This window comes from Lagopus muta, chromosome 6 (assembly GCF_023343835.1).
Source record: "Lagopus muta isolate bLagMut1 chromosome 6, bLagMut1 primary, whole genome shotgun sequence".
Lineage (NCBI taxonomy): Eukaryota > Metazoa > Chordata > Aves > Galliformes > Phasianidae > Lagopus > Lagopus muta.
The window spans coordinates 46,083,368-46,098,003 of NC_064438.1; the positions used below are offsets into that span (position 1 = coordinate 46,083,368).

The following is a 14,636-nucleotide window of genomic DNA, read 5'->3' on the forward strand; positions in this document are numbered from 1 at the left end:
CACGCCATTAAGTACAGATAGTTCATTTATTGAGAACTGTGAATGACAGTCTGCATCATAATTGATGACAGCTCCTCACTCTTTCAGAAACGTGAGACCAAGCACTCTGTCTCTCACTCTCCCCCACCAGCACTGCTGCAGCTAGGATGGCCAGAACACAGCATGGAGGATCACGATAGGAGAGGCGTGGGACGTCTACTGGAAACTGCTGTTAGACTACATGCCAGATTAAACTTGTCTTAAATGCATTCAGCTATTACTCTGAGAGGAAAAACATTAGTCTATGCTCAGGACATCAAAAAGAACCAGAGGCTGCTTGAACATAAACAGGCCTTTAGAAATTAATTTGAAAAAACTATAAATAGTTCTCACTGCATATTTGGTTGATCTGTAGGACTGATTTATAACATAAAAGCTAAGAGACATGCAATCATGGCTGCAATCAAAATGCTCATCTAGTGAAAGTGATAAGGTACTCCGGGTAAGCTTGAATATCATTAAATACAATAAACATGGATGGATTGTTCACATTATCAGTTGAACTGTCAAACAGATCCACACTGTTGCCAACACTCTTTACTGCTGGAGTAATTGCTCCTTGTGTCTCCTGGGAATACTGTCCAACAAGGACTCGAGCCAGGTACATGTGCTTCTTCCCATTGGCATCTGGTTTTGAGTAGGTGTCATTAGCAGAATAGCTGGCATTAACAGCAAAGTAAGTTCCATTTCCATACTGCGCAGCTGTAGACCAGAAACAAACAAAAGAATTAATTAATAGCAACTGCTCTCCAGATATTCACAAGCTCTAGAGGTGGCAATTTTGGTTTTTATTTGCAACAGAGAGATTTAGCAAGTTAAACAGTTTTGCATACATGTCAGCACTACACAGGTAGTGTAGCAAATGATTCCTAGCCCCATCCAGGAAAACAAGTAGTTCTGAAATTCACACTACCGTGCGTTCCAGCATAGCTGCGGTTACATCCATAGTTGCTAATGAAAGTTAATGATTCTGCACTTGTCCCATGGAACAGAAACTTCTCATTATTGTTGTTGCCATTTTTGGCATCCATTTGACACTTTTTTATTTGGTAGACTTTCCACAAAGATGGGTTCTGTACTCTTTCGATCTGCAAAGTTTGAGAAGAAGACATTCATTTCTTCTTGTTATGAAAAACATCAGTGTATCATCCACTCATTGCTCCAAGATTCTCCTCCCAGCTACAACACATGGATACTAGATTATAAAATATGATGGGCACGTGGCTCCAGACTTCAGTGTGGCAAGCAGCAGAATCCAACCCAGAATGCAACCCAGAATGCAACAGAAACAATCCATAGGAAACTACATGAGATAGTCTTGCAGGCTTCTGGGTCATACACAAATCAACCACCTGCTGAGCACACGTGGCTTAAGGGAGAAAATATTCTGCTCCACTGAAGAAAAGAGCACGCTCACCAGGGGCATCAGAAGTAACTGCTGAAGACTTGTACCAAATACCTCAACTGCAACATCAAACCAATGCTCCTTTAAATCAGTTAATCAGATGACAGTGCTGTCACTAATCCCCTGCTCTTTGGGGGAACATCCTAAATAAATTCTCATGCAACTTGACTGTTGAGCAGTGGGCTGCTCTGCAGAAGAGATGCTTACACACAGATGTACTGAGTCCCCTATCACTCCAGAAGAAGACAATGCTTGAAACTCACAGCTTGAGCCTGAAAAATTTACTAGGGAACTAGATGACATCAAAACTGGGTTCATGTAACCAAACCAGCTCAAATCAGAGCTACCCCATTGAGGAGTGACATGTTAGCAAGCAATCTTTTATACGCTTCTACACTGCCAGAAGTGAGCAGTACATAATGCTGAAACAACAAATATTCACGAAGACATCAGTAGTCTTCACTAGCTTCACAACCTTCACTAGCAAGTTGCTCTACATTTGTTTCTGGATAGTGAATCCTCTCCGCTTGCTATGTTTTGCTATCTGATTCAGTATCTGATTCTGTGGCCCTTCCCATTGCAGAGGGGTTGGAACTAAATGGTCTTACATGCCCTTTGTAACCCAAGCCATTCTATGAATAAGCAGAAGAGAAGAATGTGTAGTAGCTACATGAACAGAGACAATACATATAGGCACTTTAACGAAAATAGCCATATTCTGCATTTTCTCAGCATCATAAGACTTGATTTCATAAGTAGTTTCCTATTGGGAGCAGAGATATTTTACACCAGGTTTGAAGGTCATAAGGATCACAGGCACTGAACAACTGTGTGGTTATTGATGGTTTTGTTCAATCTTCTCAGATAGTTGCTTAAATACACACACACATACACACACACACACAGTTTAAGTCAATTAGGAAAGCAGATAAAAACTGTGTCCCTTTCTTTTGCTGTAAAGACTTGTCCAACAAATTCCAACTGAATTTATTTTTTTCCACTGTTTACTATCATTACTCATTAGCTGTATTTATGCTTAGAAATGATTACATGCTTTTACCTTTTCAATTTTTAGATTTAGTGACGGAGTGGTCTTCAGAAACCTTTCCTTCACTTCGTTGTAGTCTTTTGTATCTGGTTTCAATTTCACTATTTTGAGCTGCTGATTTTGCATATCGTCCCATTTTTCGGGGAGTGCTGTTGATTCCTGATCTGCAGAAGAAGCAAACCAATCATTTACCCAAATCCACTGCTTAAAGTGAAATATGCCTTGCTACAAACTCCTCTGAAAAGCCTATACTTATTATAGCTTATCATTATTGCCTGTTCACTTACTGTCAGCCAAGAGTCTGTCTTTTAAAAACAAAGAAACAAAACCAAGCAACGATCCAAACAAAACCCAGAAGAGTAAGATGCTTTCTTTTATGATGTCATCGCACTGACAACTGATGTCTTGGAAAGGGGCAGCTCCTAGACAAATCTGTTCTCCTTCACCATTAAAAGAAGGAGCAATGTCTTTATTTGTCTTCTGCCCACACTGGGGAGGGAACAGGCACTTAATTCTAAACAACCAGGAGCAAAGCATCTGAAGAAGGAAGACGAGGTTTGGAGCTCCAATAATGTACTCTTTGCATGAAAAGCAGAGGTGTCCCTTCCTCTTATTTCATATTCAGCTCTGTTGTTGAACACTAACAACGGGTGACCCATTCACTGAGCACATCAAGCATGTTAGGTTCCATCAAATCAAGAGGGTATCATCTTCTCAAAAGCAACATCTTTTTCGGTAATAAAGCAAAAATAAACAAACATCTGACAGAATATGTGAGGCACTTGACTTCTGTTTCCAAGTGTTAAATGGAAAATAATTGATCCTGTTAATATATAACATGCGCCCCTGTAAAACTGGATGACAGCAGGGTGAAGAAAAGTAATCCACCAGGAAGAGTCCTGTAAGGACAGGAGAAAAATAGCTCTTTGTGATGGAAATCACTGAAATAAATAGAAGAGGGCCCGTCTTGAGAATACAAATGATTCAGAAGGACAAGTGCTACAGGCATGTCTAATCATTGCTAGTAAGCCTGTTAAGAACCTCTGAATGCGTTATCTATATTTCCAACAGTTTCAAATTTCCCACTCTAACACCTTCTCCAGAAATGGACAAAAAGTATCTCACAATATTCTACATATTCTTCCTATTTCTTACTCTGACTCAGCTAGATGCAACCTAGCTTTGTGTGTGAATATCAACCCAACTCATCAAGATGCTTTTACTAACCTGCAGATTTATCAGTACGTGTGAGTGTTATACGTTTTCCTTCCTCATCTGTAGCATATCTACTTTCTATATTCACCATGTACTTTTTCTTGTTAATGACGACTGAAACATCTTTCTGCTTTCTTATAAAAGCACTTTCCAAGCACATATTTGTCATACTGTCAAAGAACACATAGGAATCTTTTTCCAAATATTTCCACTCAATTAGGTTTTGATAAAGTTCTGCCTTGATCGCTTCATATTTAGCAGTTTTAACCCTGTGGATCATATCTTGGATACTTGAGTAAGCAAACCAGACATCTTTGCTAAATCCTGTAATTCGAATAAAGTTGTCTCCCAAGAACAGAGCAATATTTAATCTCTTCTGTAGGTCACACAGTTCCTCATTCTATGCCTCATCAGAATCCAAGATGGAGTCATCCTTGATTTCTCTTTGAAACTGTTCCTTCAGAAATGTACTTTTCAGCAAGGTTTCTGCTTCTTCCACTTGTTTCTCGTTTTCACCGCAAATCTGAACAACAGCCCGATCAACTTTATTTTCCAAAACTGCTTTGCGTTTTTCCTTTGGAGGATGCTTCTCAGGGATCAGGAATGCTACAACGAGAGACACAAATGCTGTAAGTAGCACTAGCTGGGAATGTATAACATAAAACGGATTGATTTACTGCCCCTATTTAAAAGTGATGTCTACTTACATGCCATCCTGGAAAGAAATGATTTTGATTTTGTTTTACCAGGATTTTCTCTTTTTTTCATGCTTGTATGGAACACGTTCAGCAGATATGACTGAAAAATGACAATTTTAATAGTTTTCACAGATGGAGTAGAGTTGCTCCTTGCAAACTCAGTTATTGCATCCATCATCTCATCAGCTACTGTATCTGGAAAACAGCCTGCCTGACCTGGAACAAGTAACAAATTGTTAGCCTTGAAAAGGATTATAACATCTTTAACAGAATAGTTACGATCATTCCCGTAGTCACATGGGTCACAAGTGACTCAACTAACTTCAGGTTGTCAATTTGGAAATCGAAGCTTACTTTTGCTGACACAGCAACTGATAAGGTAATGATGTTGATAATATGGCCTGGGTACCTACCTGACAAGCCACAGGACTGGCTCTCAGGTAACTCTTTACTCCTAGAACAGCTCTAGTTTTATTCACACAAGAGGTTTCTTCATGTTGAAACTCTAAATCTGAGTTCTCTTACTGTAAGGAATTTTGCTGCTCTAATGAAAAAACATGGAAGCAAAAATGGCCAATCTGACATTTCTGACGTGCTCACGTTCCATCCATGTCACACCCACTTGTGTGTCTGCTAGACAGAATTCCATCATCTACTGACTTCACCGACAGAGAATTCGCTCCCTGGGTTTAACCAATGAGTTGCTTCACATACCATGCTGTAGTAACAAATACTTCTGGTTCTCCATGAACGTATGCATATATTATAAATAAATTTGAATCCCTGTTATCAAGAAAGAGTAGCTTTAGAGCACTCATTACCTACTATCTAACTGCAAAGATGAAGTTTTCCAGTCTCTTCATAAGTTTCCAGTGACGGTTTTGAAGTTTGCAGTTTCTGAATATATTCTTATTAAAGAACTACCCTTCCGGACAAGCTAATTGTTTCAGCTCTGAGATCTGCAGAATTGCATGTACTGAACCACTTCAAAAAGAAGAGACAAACCTGTTCCAGTCGCTGGGAAGGTAACAGAGGTGCACTGCTGTAATTCGCATTCCCGAAGCACTTTGGAGACTGGCACTTTAACATCATCTTGAGCAACAAAATGGATTATTTTTTTGCACAGCAAGCTTCCTGCTTTGGTGGTTATATAGCCATCATTAGGCTTCAAGGCTGAAACGTAAGCAGGAGTAAATAAACAATCAACAATTCTTTACAATATACATATGTAGTAATTGTCATTAGGAGATAAAAAACGATGACAAGAACATCCCAGGATGAGCTCCAAGTCTCTTTCCCCATGCTGATAAATACCCCTTCTCTTTATTTTTACTTTCTGGGATTCATTTTATGATTATGAATTATTTGCCTTGTTTGCCAAATAAAGTTTTGTGTGCCTTCCTTTCCCAAGTTTGCTCTGCAGCTGTAGAAAACTTCATGCAGACTAAGTACTACAGTCAGTCTTTACATGAGACTGCTCATCTCCTCCATGTAATTCTTTCCTTTTGTTGGTCTTGTGTGCTGACCTCCACACCACAGACTTTCTCAGTTCTGTTATCAAAATAAGGGAAGCTTGCAAACAGGCTTTTAAGCCAAGTACTTTTCCATCCTTACATCCCACTCATTGTATTTGCTGTTCACTAGCTCAATTTCATCCACAAACGCCTCTTTTAAGGCAGGAACCCAGATGCAAAGATTTTCCCTCTTAGTCATGCAGAGGGTACAGTAGTGGGTTGCTGTTGAAGACAACGGCAAACATTTTTTCACTCAGGGATAAGAAAAGAAGTTGCAGGCACAGAGTTACTCCCAATGAAACATAGCTTCTCTATTAAGAGTCCCGCTAACATCATTCCCAACTCACACTTGTCTTCTCTGTGGACTTGTCTACATCACTTAAAAGCTTTACTGGAATTAGAGGATGCAATCATAGGGAGATCTTGTCCTTTACAAAGGTTTAGATGCTCTCTTTTGACTTGAAAATGCCTCTTCCCTTCCTTGCTAGATGTTTTACATATATCACATTAACTGATTAAAGGCAGGTGATGTAACACAGTGCATAAGACAGATAGGTGTACAGCAGGCACTGAGAAAGAATTCCAACCAACTCCCCATCATGCAGGCGAGCCTTCAGAAAGGACAGAAAAGTTGCACCGTACCTAGTTCAGCACATTCATTTTCAACCTCTTTCCCAGCACCTTCCAAAATTGCTTTAGAGACACCTTAAATGAGAAGAAGAATATGATTCCACAGTTACTACTGTTAATTCCTGCCTAAGGCAGAATCAGATACTCCATACTCTCTCCCATTTTTGGAAAAAGCACAGGTTATAATTAGATAGTATTGTTTAAATTTCAGGCTTATGCTTTTCAAGTAAAAAAAAGACATCTTGAGAAACCTAAAAAGTTTCACTGAGGTAAAAACCACAATAAGGTTCATCTTTTTTCTGTGATGTTCTGTGAAAAGATTCTATTGAAAAACTCAATTTATTAATTTCCCTTTTCTGCAAGTCTTAAAACACATTATCCAGTAGCTCAGAATAACAAGAAAGCTTCCCACTCACCTTGTCTAGTCATCCCAACCACATGCACTATATCCACACATAATACCAACAGAAATACCTGTCTTGAGGTTGAAAGATTTGTTTGATATGTTTACAATGACATCTCCAGTTTCCTTGGTAGTATCACCAGCGGCCACCTGGAACGTGATGTAGCCAATTGTCATTTCATATACATCCTATGCTGGGTTTAAAATGGGACCAAAGAAAGCTGCAGGACAGAAATAGACACTGAGCAGAGGAGTATTCATGGGTACAGTGCCTGCAGAGACCACAGTTCATTTCTGGACTCCACCTGTGAGAACACTGCCCACATCAGTAACTGAAAATCATTCCTTCTCATGGGAGTCTCAGACCAACATTCACTTACTCCCATCATCGCTATTTACGCTGAAATAGTAGGAAAAAATCAAACTTGTTTTACCACATTCCTTCTATAGAAATCTCACTCCTTTGCTCCTGTCTCAAAGGGAGTTTTTGGGCAGGTTCTCTACCACATGACAGCAACTTTTTGTCTATGCATTATTTCTGAAAACTTGATCGAGTTTTCAACAAATACTCATTTTCTACGCTCTGCAGCCCCATTTAGACTGGACAGCACTGAAGACATTTCAGGTTGGTTTCGCTGTTGATCTGACTGTAGCTTTGAGAGCATTCCAAAGAGGCCCCGTTAAGACACATAACCAGGAACTGACTAGTTCTTCCCAGAAGAAAGGGGAAGACTGCAGCAGGAAAAGAACCTCACTTGTGCCTTCTGCTATCCTTACTGTGTGGACACTACATCCAGATAATGAACCACAAGAATGTTTTTTCCTTAGCATCGCCAGCACTGTTTCAGACGTTATGCTCATCCTGAAAATACTACATATTGCCTTTACAACATGCACGTGGACTTTGGGAATAGCACGTTTATCACTTATCTAAGTATCTATCATGAATACGCCACCTGGAAAATTTAAAAGCTAATAATAATAATAATAAACTCACCTGTGCCTTCGCTAGCCTCATCTACATCATTGCCACACCGTCTCTCAAATTCATTTGAAAATGCCTAGAAAAGGAAACTACAGTCAGCCCTTGCAGTAACAAGGAGTAACCGTAAGTGAGTAAAAGCAGAGAAACCTGTTCTAACGTGACACTGAAAAAAAGTGGGATGCAGAATACTGATTTGTTTTCCACTGGAGAATTTTACCAGCATGCAATCCTAACATCATTATTCTTCTTAGACTTGATCTAAACCCGTGGAAAGTATTCCTTTCCCAAGAGTGAAGACATCTATGCATAAGTTGCAGCAGGTCTGTCTGCAGGTGAGCCCTACGTATTGAAGAATCAAGCAAGTTCATAAGATAAAAAGAATAATTACACTTTCATCTGCATTATTACCAGGAATAGAAAAGGACAGGAAGCAAGCAGGGCTGTACAGGACAAGCTACATGCAAAAGAGATTGTCAGCAAACTGCTCTATGCTTTATATGACAACAAGCAGCCTGCAGATTCTCCGGAGAACAACACACAGCCACATACCACGAGATAGGTCCAAACAGAATAGCATGTAATTGAGAGAGAAAAGCATGGTAACTCACCTGAAGATTGTTTACATCTTTTGGATGCAACAGAAAGTGAACTTCCCGAAGAGAATTGGTTTTCTTTTTATTACTGAACTCATACGCCGTGTCAAACAGCAATTTAGCAACAACAGAACCTGGGAAACCTAAGATCCCTGTTCCAATCGCTGGGAAAGTAACGGACTTCAAAGATAGTTCCTCGGCAGATTGCAGGCATTTTGTGACAATCCGGCCCAAGATCTGTAAAGCACAATTATTTTTTCCATTACTGAAAGTTAGTTTTCCTGGAACGTGCAATTTAGCTAAAAGGGAAAGTACTGTCTCTTAGCATGGAATTATGCACATCAGAAAAACATGATAGTCAACAAGGTGCGAGCAACACAGCTAAATAAATAGCCCAAACTCACTCATATCCCAGGATAGCCTCTCTCATTTCAAAGAAGTTGCATTAAATTTTCTATAAAGCCCATTCAAATTAAGAGTTTAAGTAAATAAAAACTCTTGTACCTTCACTGCAGATTCACTTCCCTGTGACCAACTAGGTGTAACAGCATGAAACACATAACTGCAACTCAGACTGTAACCTTTTGTTATGAACACAGATCCTTCACCATGTGATTTTCCCAGGCCTTCGTCATGTAGGTCTGCCTGAAGCCTTGGTCCTGCCTTGCTTAGCAAGGCTTTGGCAAGTTGTCCTTTGTCAAGCTGTAGATCTCCACCAACACTGATGACAACACCATCTGTCTGAAAAACACACAAGCAAGAACTCCAGCTTAAAGTAAAGATTTTAAAGGTTTGCATCAATTCATCAAGTAGAGCCTATCTGCTGATTTGCAAGTAAAGTTCTAGGGCAGCAATTGGAGTTAACAAGGCTTTAGAACAAAATAGAGAAGACATATGCTTAGTTCTGGCACCATGAGCCTGCTTGAAGCAGTACAGAAGCTGCATTAACAGAGGAATAAATTTCAACCTGACAGAACAAAAAGTTAAAATTCTGCATTCCCCATTCCCCAGGTCAGTACCCTACAGCACAGGGTGAGCTGGGCAGCTTTGGGCCGAGGACTCAGCAGTACAGGCATGGATCAGCTGTGCTGCTATGGGACACGGTGGGTCCGAGAGCAGCCAAGCTGCTCTCCTGTGGCAGGACACTCATTACGTGGCACTGGGCACCTGCTTTAGTCTCTGCACAAGCACCATATTTTGGCTGCATTCTTGCAATCAGGTCATCCAGATGATGGACACAGGGATTCTGTTTGCTGTATCTTCTGTTTAAAGTTTTGTTTTGATTTTTCCCCTTTTCATATTTAAAAAAATGTGCTTCACATCAGCCCGGACAAACAGCCACTCAAAACACTTACTGTGACATCTTCAATGCTTCCTTTTTTCAGCATGATGTCAAGGCCTTCCTCAGTTGTTACCAATGCAAAGTTCATGCCACTTTGAGAAGCTGTCCTTTTGCTAGGCTGACGAACAATGTTGGTCTGAGTGTTAAGAGATTGCACGGGGTCGTTAAGAGGTACATCATCTGAAAACACTTCTTTCAGTGCCTTGATGAAAGCCTGAACGTTATCCTCTATGATATCCACAAGATGAATCTCCTTCAAGTTGCTTTTCCCGTTGAATTCTTCCAGGGTTTTCTTGATGGCTGACACAATTGCATTTACACACTTGTGCAGCGGGAAGCCAAAAATCCCTCCGCTTACAGAAGGGAAAGCTATGGAGCGATGATTATACGTTTCAGCCAGCTGCAGGCTCATTTTGATGGTCTTTTTTAACAAGTGCATACACTTTCCTGCATCCTGCTCCTTCCACCGGGGCCCAACAGCATGGATGACCTGTTTGCAGGGGAGCTTCCCCGCTCCTGTGATCACTGCACACCCGGCCTGCAGACGCCCGTTCTTCCTCACCACCTCATCGCACTCAGCCTGCAGCTCTGGACCAGCTGCTTGGAGCAGTGCCCAAGCGAGGCCACCAATGTGTTTTAGGTCTTCATTTGATGCGTTCACCACAACATCAACGTGATGAGTGCACAAGTTGGCTTTATAAACCTCTATTAGAACTCCCTGCACTGTCATCTGTGTATAGCGCTTGCCTACGTTAGTGTGTGCTTGTTGTTCTTCCAGATACTCTTCTGGCTGCTCTTCCAGTCTGATTAGACAGTTACACTCATGTTTCACACTGGCAGCAAAAAAGCATTCTCTTTCTTTGAAATACGACCTGGCTCCTGGCTCATTAATTAACACACGCTTGTAATGCAGCCCGGACAGCATTTGCTCAATCAGGGTAGTTCCTTTCAGCACCTCTCTTCTCGGTCCGCTCAAGGATATAACTTTACTGAAGTCAATTTTCACACCTTTATTCTTCAAGTCATCCAAGACAGAGGCCCTTAGAAGAATAGACAGATATCGGTCTTTTGCTGAGCGAGTGCTGCTTTGACAAGACATTGTTTACATCTAAAACAAACAAAACATTATTATTGCCAACATGTAAACCCAAAGATCCTTAAAAATATTTGCTTACTATAATGTTCACATGCAAGAAGAGTTTTACGTGAATCCTCCTCCCTTTTCAGACAGCAGTAACTCCAAATTACTGAAGAGTTACTAGTTTCAAATGACAAAAGCTAAATTAGGAAAAGGCAGCTAAGAACTAACACTGCCCACCTCCAGGATAAAATATGTACAGCACAGCACTGCCTCTGTCCCCATCCGTGTTGTACTCTACTCAAACTGCCTAACTCAGTTGCCTGGGCTACTACTCCGTTTTATCAAGTCACAGCTTCTTTATGCTAGTCCATCAGAGCAAAGCAGCCATCTCTTCAGAAAACTCACATTTGGGTCTTTAAGTGAAAGGACCACAAAGAAATAAGGGCTGAGCACCTCCACATTACCTTGATGGTTCTTGAACGTAATGATAGCTGCACCTTCATCACACAGTTGAAGAATGTCCACCACTTGTGCACCTCCATTCTTCTTGTTCTCAAAGTAGATGGATATATAGTCACTGGGTGTGTTAGGTGGTATATTTTCAGCTCTAATACAGTTTGTTAACTCGAGGAGATGTGCACTTAAGTTTTGCTTCTTTGCTCTTTCGCTTTGATTTAGCTTCTTAACAATGTCTGCTGTAGCTAGAAAGAGAAACAAAGGAAAAACCAACCAAGATTGAACCAGCAGCTCATTCTGTGCTATGATATAAACAGGCTGTCACTGTATTACAAGCCATTTGTCAACACACTGGTGCCCATACAGCTACATCTTGCCACACATCCAATGTGAATAGATCATAGTGTCTGTTATCTATCATTCACCAAATGGTTGGTCACAATTACTGAGGCACATCTACCACAGCCAAAAGCTCTCTCAGACTTTGTTCAGTAGCACTTGATCTCTTCAACCCCAAAAGAAAGTGAAATTCAAATTCATTAATACACAGGCAGAAGGAAGTTGGGTTTAAATATTGGTTCTTTCAGTTTTATGATAAATTCGTTCTATGCTTTTGCTATTTCCCACCCTGTTATCATCATGCTAAAAATCAGGCTAGCCACTTTTAGGTCGGTCAGGCAAACACGTATCTAAGTGTTTTAAAGGATCCACATATTTCCTCAAGTCTACACCAAAAATTTGGGAATGGGCCAGGAAAACAGGCAAATCCTTTCTATCTTCTACAACAGAAAACTCCATGAGCTTCTCAAAGATGAAAAGCTTATTTGGTTAATTATGCCACTGACTAATTCTTTGACACTTCAAGATTTCAGAGCAACTCCATTCTTACGTGTTATTAGCACTACAGCCGTTCCCACAAAATTGATTGAGACTCACATATCACTTCTTTTCATCACATCCTGCCTTCTAGAGAGACATTCAGTTTTTCCTGCACAGAAAAATGTTTTCTTTCTTTCCACCCTGACCTCTCCTCAACCCAAATCACTGTGTTCTTCTAAGGGCTCAAGCAGAGCATCAGTCATAGATGCAATCAGTTTCCTGCTGTCAATTTAATCAGTTTTTTCTGAAAACAAAGATCTATTTCCTCCACATCATCATCAGCCATGGTGCTGGCTTACAGCTTTTCTGAGTCTCACTGTACCACTTACTGAAGCCCATATAAATAACAACACCCATAAGTCTTGGCAGGAACAAGGACACCCCTCAGTTTCTCTCTGGTGAGAAGCAGAGGCAGACAAATTCCTCTCTCACCTGGATGATGCCTGTGTCATCGATCACCAATAAAGCAGAAAAAGAAAACAAATCCACAATAACAAATCACAATGAGCATGCAGTTGCTCCACAACTAGTTGGTGTTGCAGCATCAAGTGAGTATGTGGTTTAATTCCACAGGAGGCATCTGGGGAACAGCTTTAAGATGCTACTGCTTCCCTAATTCTCTTTGTACCTCCAACCAATTTTTAGTACTGTAGGTTCTGCAGACCTGATGTGGTGTTTACAAGGTTCTGTCCTAACCAGTTCAGTTTTCTCTTGAATCCATGCAAACTTATTACACACAACACACTTTGGCAAGTAGAACCTTTATCACTGATCTGTTCTATGACCCACCATATCCTCTAACGGCTTGTACACAGCTGACTTTCAGCCCCACCCATATTCTATTCATTATTTTCACTGGCCTTTATACCTTACAGATAAAAGACCTCATTGATTGCATCCTTTGAAATGAGGGTTGGGTCTGTAAGAGTCTATATGAGACTTTTCCTTAAGCCCATGAGAGGAGACATTGTTTGCTTCCCACTCGGACTCTCTCCCACGAACACAAAAGCAGCAAGGCAAGAAAAACTCATAATTACTCATAATCCAGATTCCTCCTTACCAGCATTTCCAGTAAAAGCAACAACAGCAGCCCGCAGTTCAGGTATCATTTCCACAGTGAAGTCACCATCTTCCTCCGACAAGTCACTGATGTTCTCCACCAGCATGGTTAACATGAAACTGCTTATGGTTTCCCGTACGTTTTCAAGCACAATTAAGGGGGGAGGAAGGGATGCTTCAGAGCTTTCCATTTGCCACGGTTCTGTGGCAGTCTCCATCTGACCAGGCTTCACAACCAGCTCGGTTTTCTCAGCTGATGGATGCTCCCACTGCGAGGCTTCTTGGGCACCTAGCTCCGTGCAGAAACAAACAAGAAAAAAATGCCATTTCCCCCTTCTTCCCACCCTGGGCAGGAAATTTTGACATGAGATATTTTCCTCATATGGAAGAAGAAACACAAATGAGGCAAAGTTATATCAAAAGTTTGCATCAGAATGAAAGCAACTCCGTGATGTACGCAGCTCAGCCTCCCCTAAAGAACAAACCAAAGTGGGACAGAGTCTTTACGCTGCCCCACGGAGGAGGTGCTGCTGGTGGCAGCCGGGAAGGTCCTTGTACGGGTATCCTTAACACTCACCGTGCCCCTCCGGAGGCGCTTCCTGAGGCGATGGGCGCTGAGCGACAGCCCCGATCCTGCGGCCGCGACGGCATCGTGCTCAGCGAGGGTGGGCACAGACGGCACGGGCTCGTCAGCTGCAGATAACAGTGCACTCTCAGCTGGCTATCTCCAGCTGCTCTTCACCTTGTGATGGTCCTCTGCAAATGTTTTGCTAAAGCCTCTCCTTCTCCAGCAATCACCACAGCAGTCCGAGTCTCATCCCCATCTTCTAGAGGTGAAGCTGGGAAAGGGCAGCATCAGGTTGAGAGATGAGCTCTGCTGCCTGATACTTCTTTGCCTCTCCATGCATCAAGAGACAATACCTATCATCTTGTGGACATGAAGATGCTTACGAATAAATGTCCATTAATTTCTGCTATTAATATTAGAAATCAACCTCTACTCTGCAAAACAACAAAAAACACTACTACACCTCAAACAGTTCACTGTTCAATGCCTTGTTCTCCTCCAGACATAGTCCAGGACTTTCACCAAAGCAGTCACAGCAAACAGCCCAAACGTGCTTAAGCTGAACTGGTAGATCAAAAATCCTAAGGAAACAGTATTCACTCTTCCTTTTCCAGCAGAAGACCAGACAGGGGAGGAGTTTCCAGCTGTGGGTGAGATGATCGTTGCCTTAAAGGATCTTGTATGCTTTACATCCGCTGAGCAACCAGGCACTTTCCAACAG

The 14,636-nt window shown here is 41.3% G+C and overlaps 2 protein-coding genes across 2 annotated transcripts in view; both read right to left on the minus strand.

The window, feature by feature from the left end:
• Positions 1-7,767, minus strand: part of SYNE3 (spectrin repeat containing nuclear envelope family member 3) — a 254,097-nt gene extending 246,330 nt beyond the window's left edge. The window contains exon 1 of the mRNA XM_048949932.1: positions 7,762-7,767. The gene's annotated coding sequence lies outside the window, so the exon portion shown is untranslated. The remainder of the gene's footprint in view (positions 1-7,761) is intronic.
• On the minus strand, positions 5-14,059 carry LOC125695273 (protein mono-ADP-ribosyltransferase PARP14-like). Its single transcript, XM_048949488.1, is given in 16 exon segments — positions 5-741; positions 953-1,127; positions 2,505-2,656; positions 3,720-4,313; positions 4,415-4,621; positions 5,411-5,578; positions 6,562-6,624; positions 7,024-7,141; positions 7,904-7,908; positions 7,950-8,013; positions 8,546-8,767; positions 9,035-9,271; positions 9,886-10,980; positions 11,418-11,654; positions 13,349-13,636; positions 13,925-14,059. Coding segments are annotated over 13 exon segments (3,381 nt in total). The 5' UTR covers positions 10,972-10,980; positions 11,418-11,654; positions 13,349-13,636; positions 13,925-14,059; the 3' UTR covers positions 5-451.
• Between the last annotated feature and the right edge of the window lie 577 nt (positions 14,060-14,636).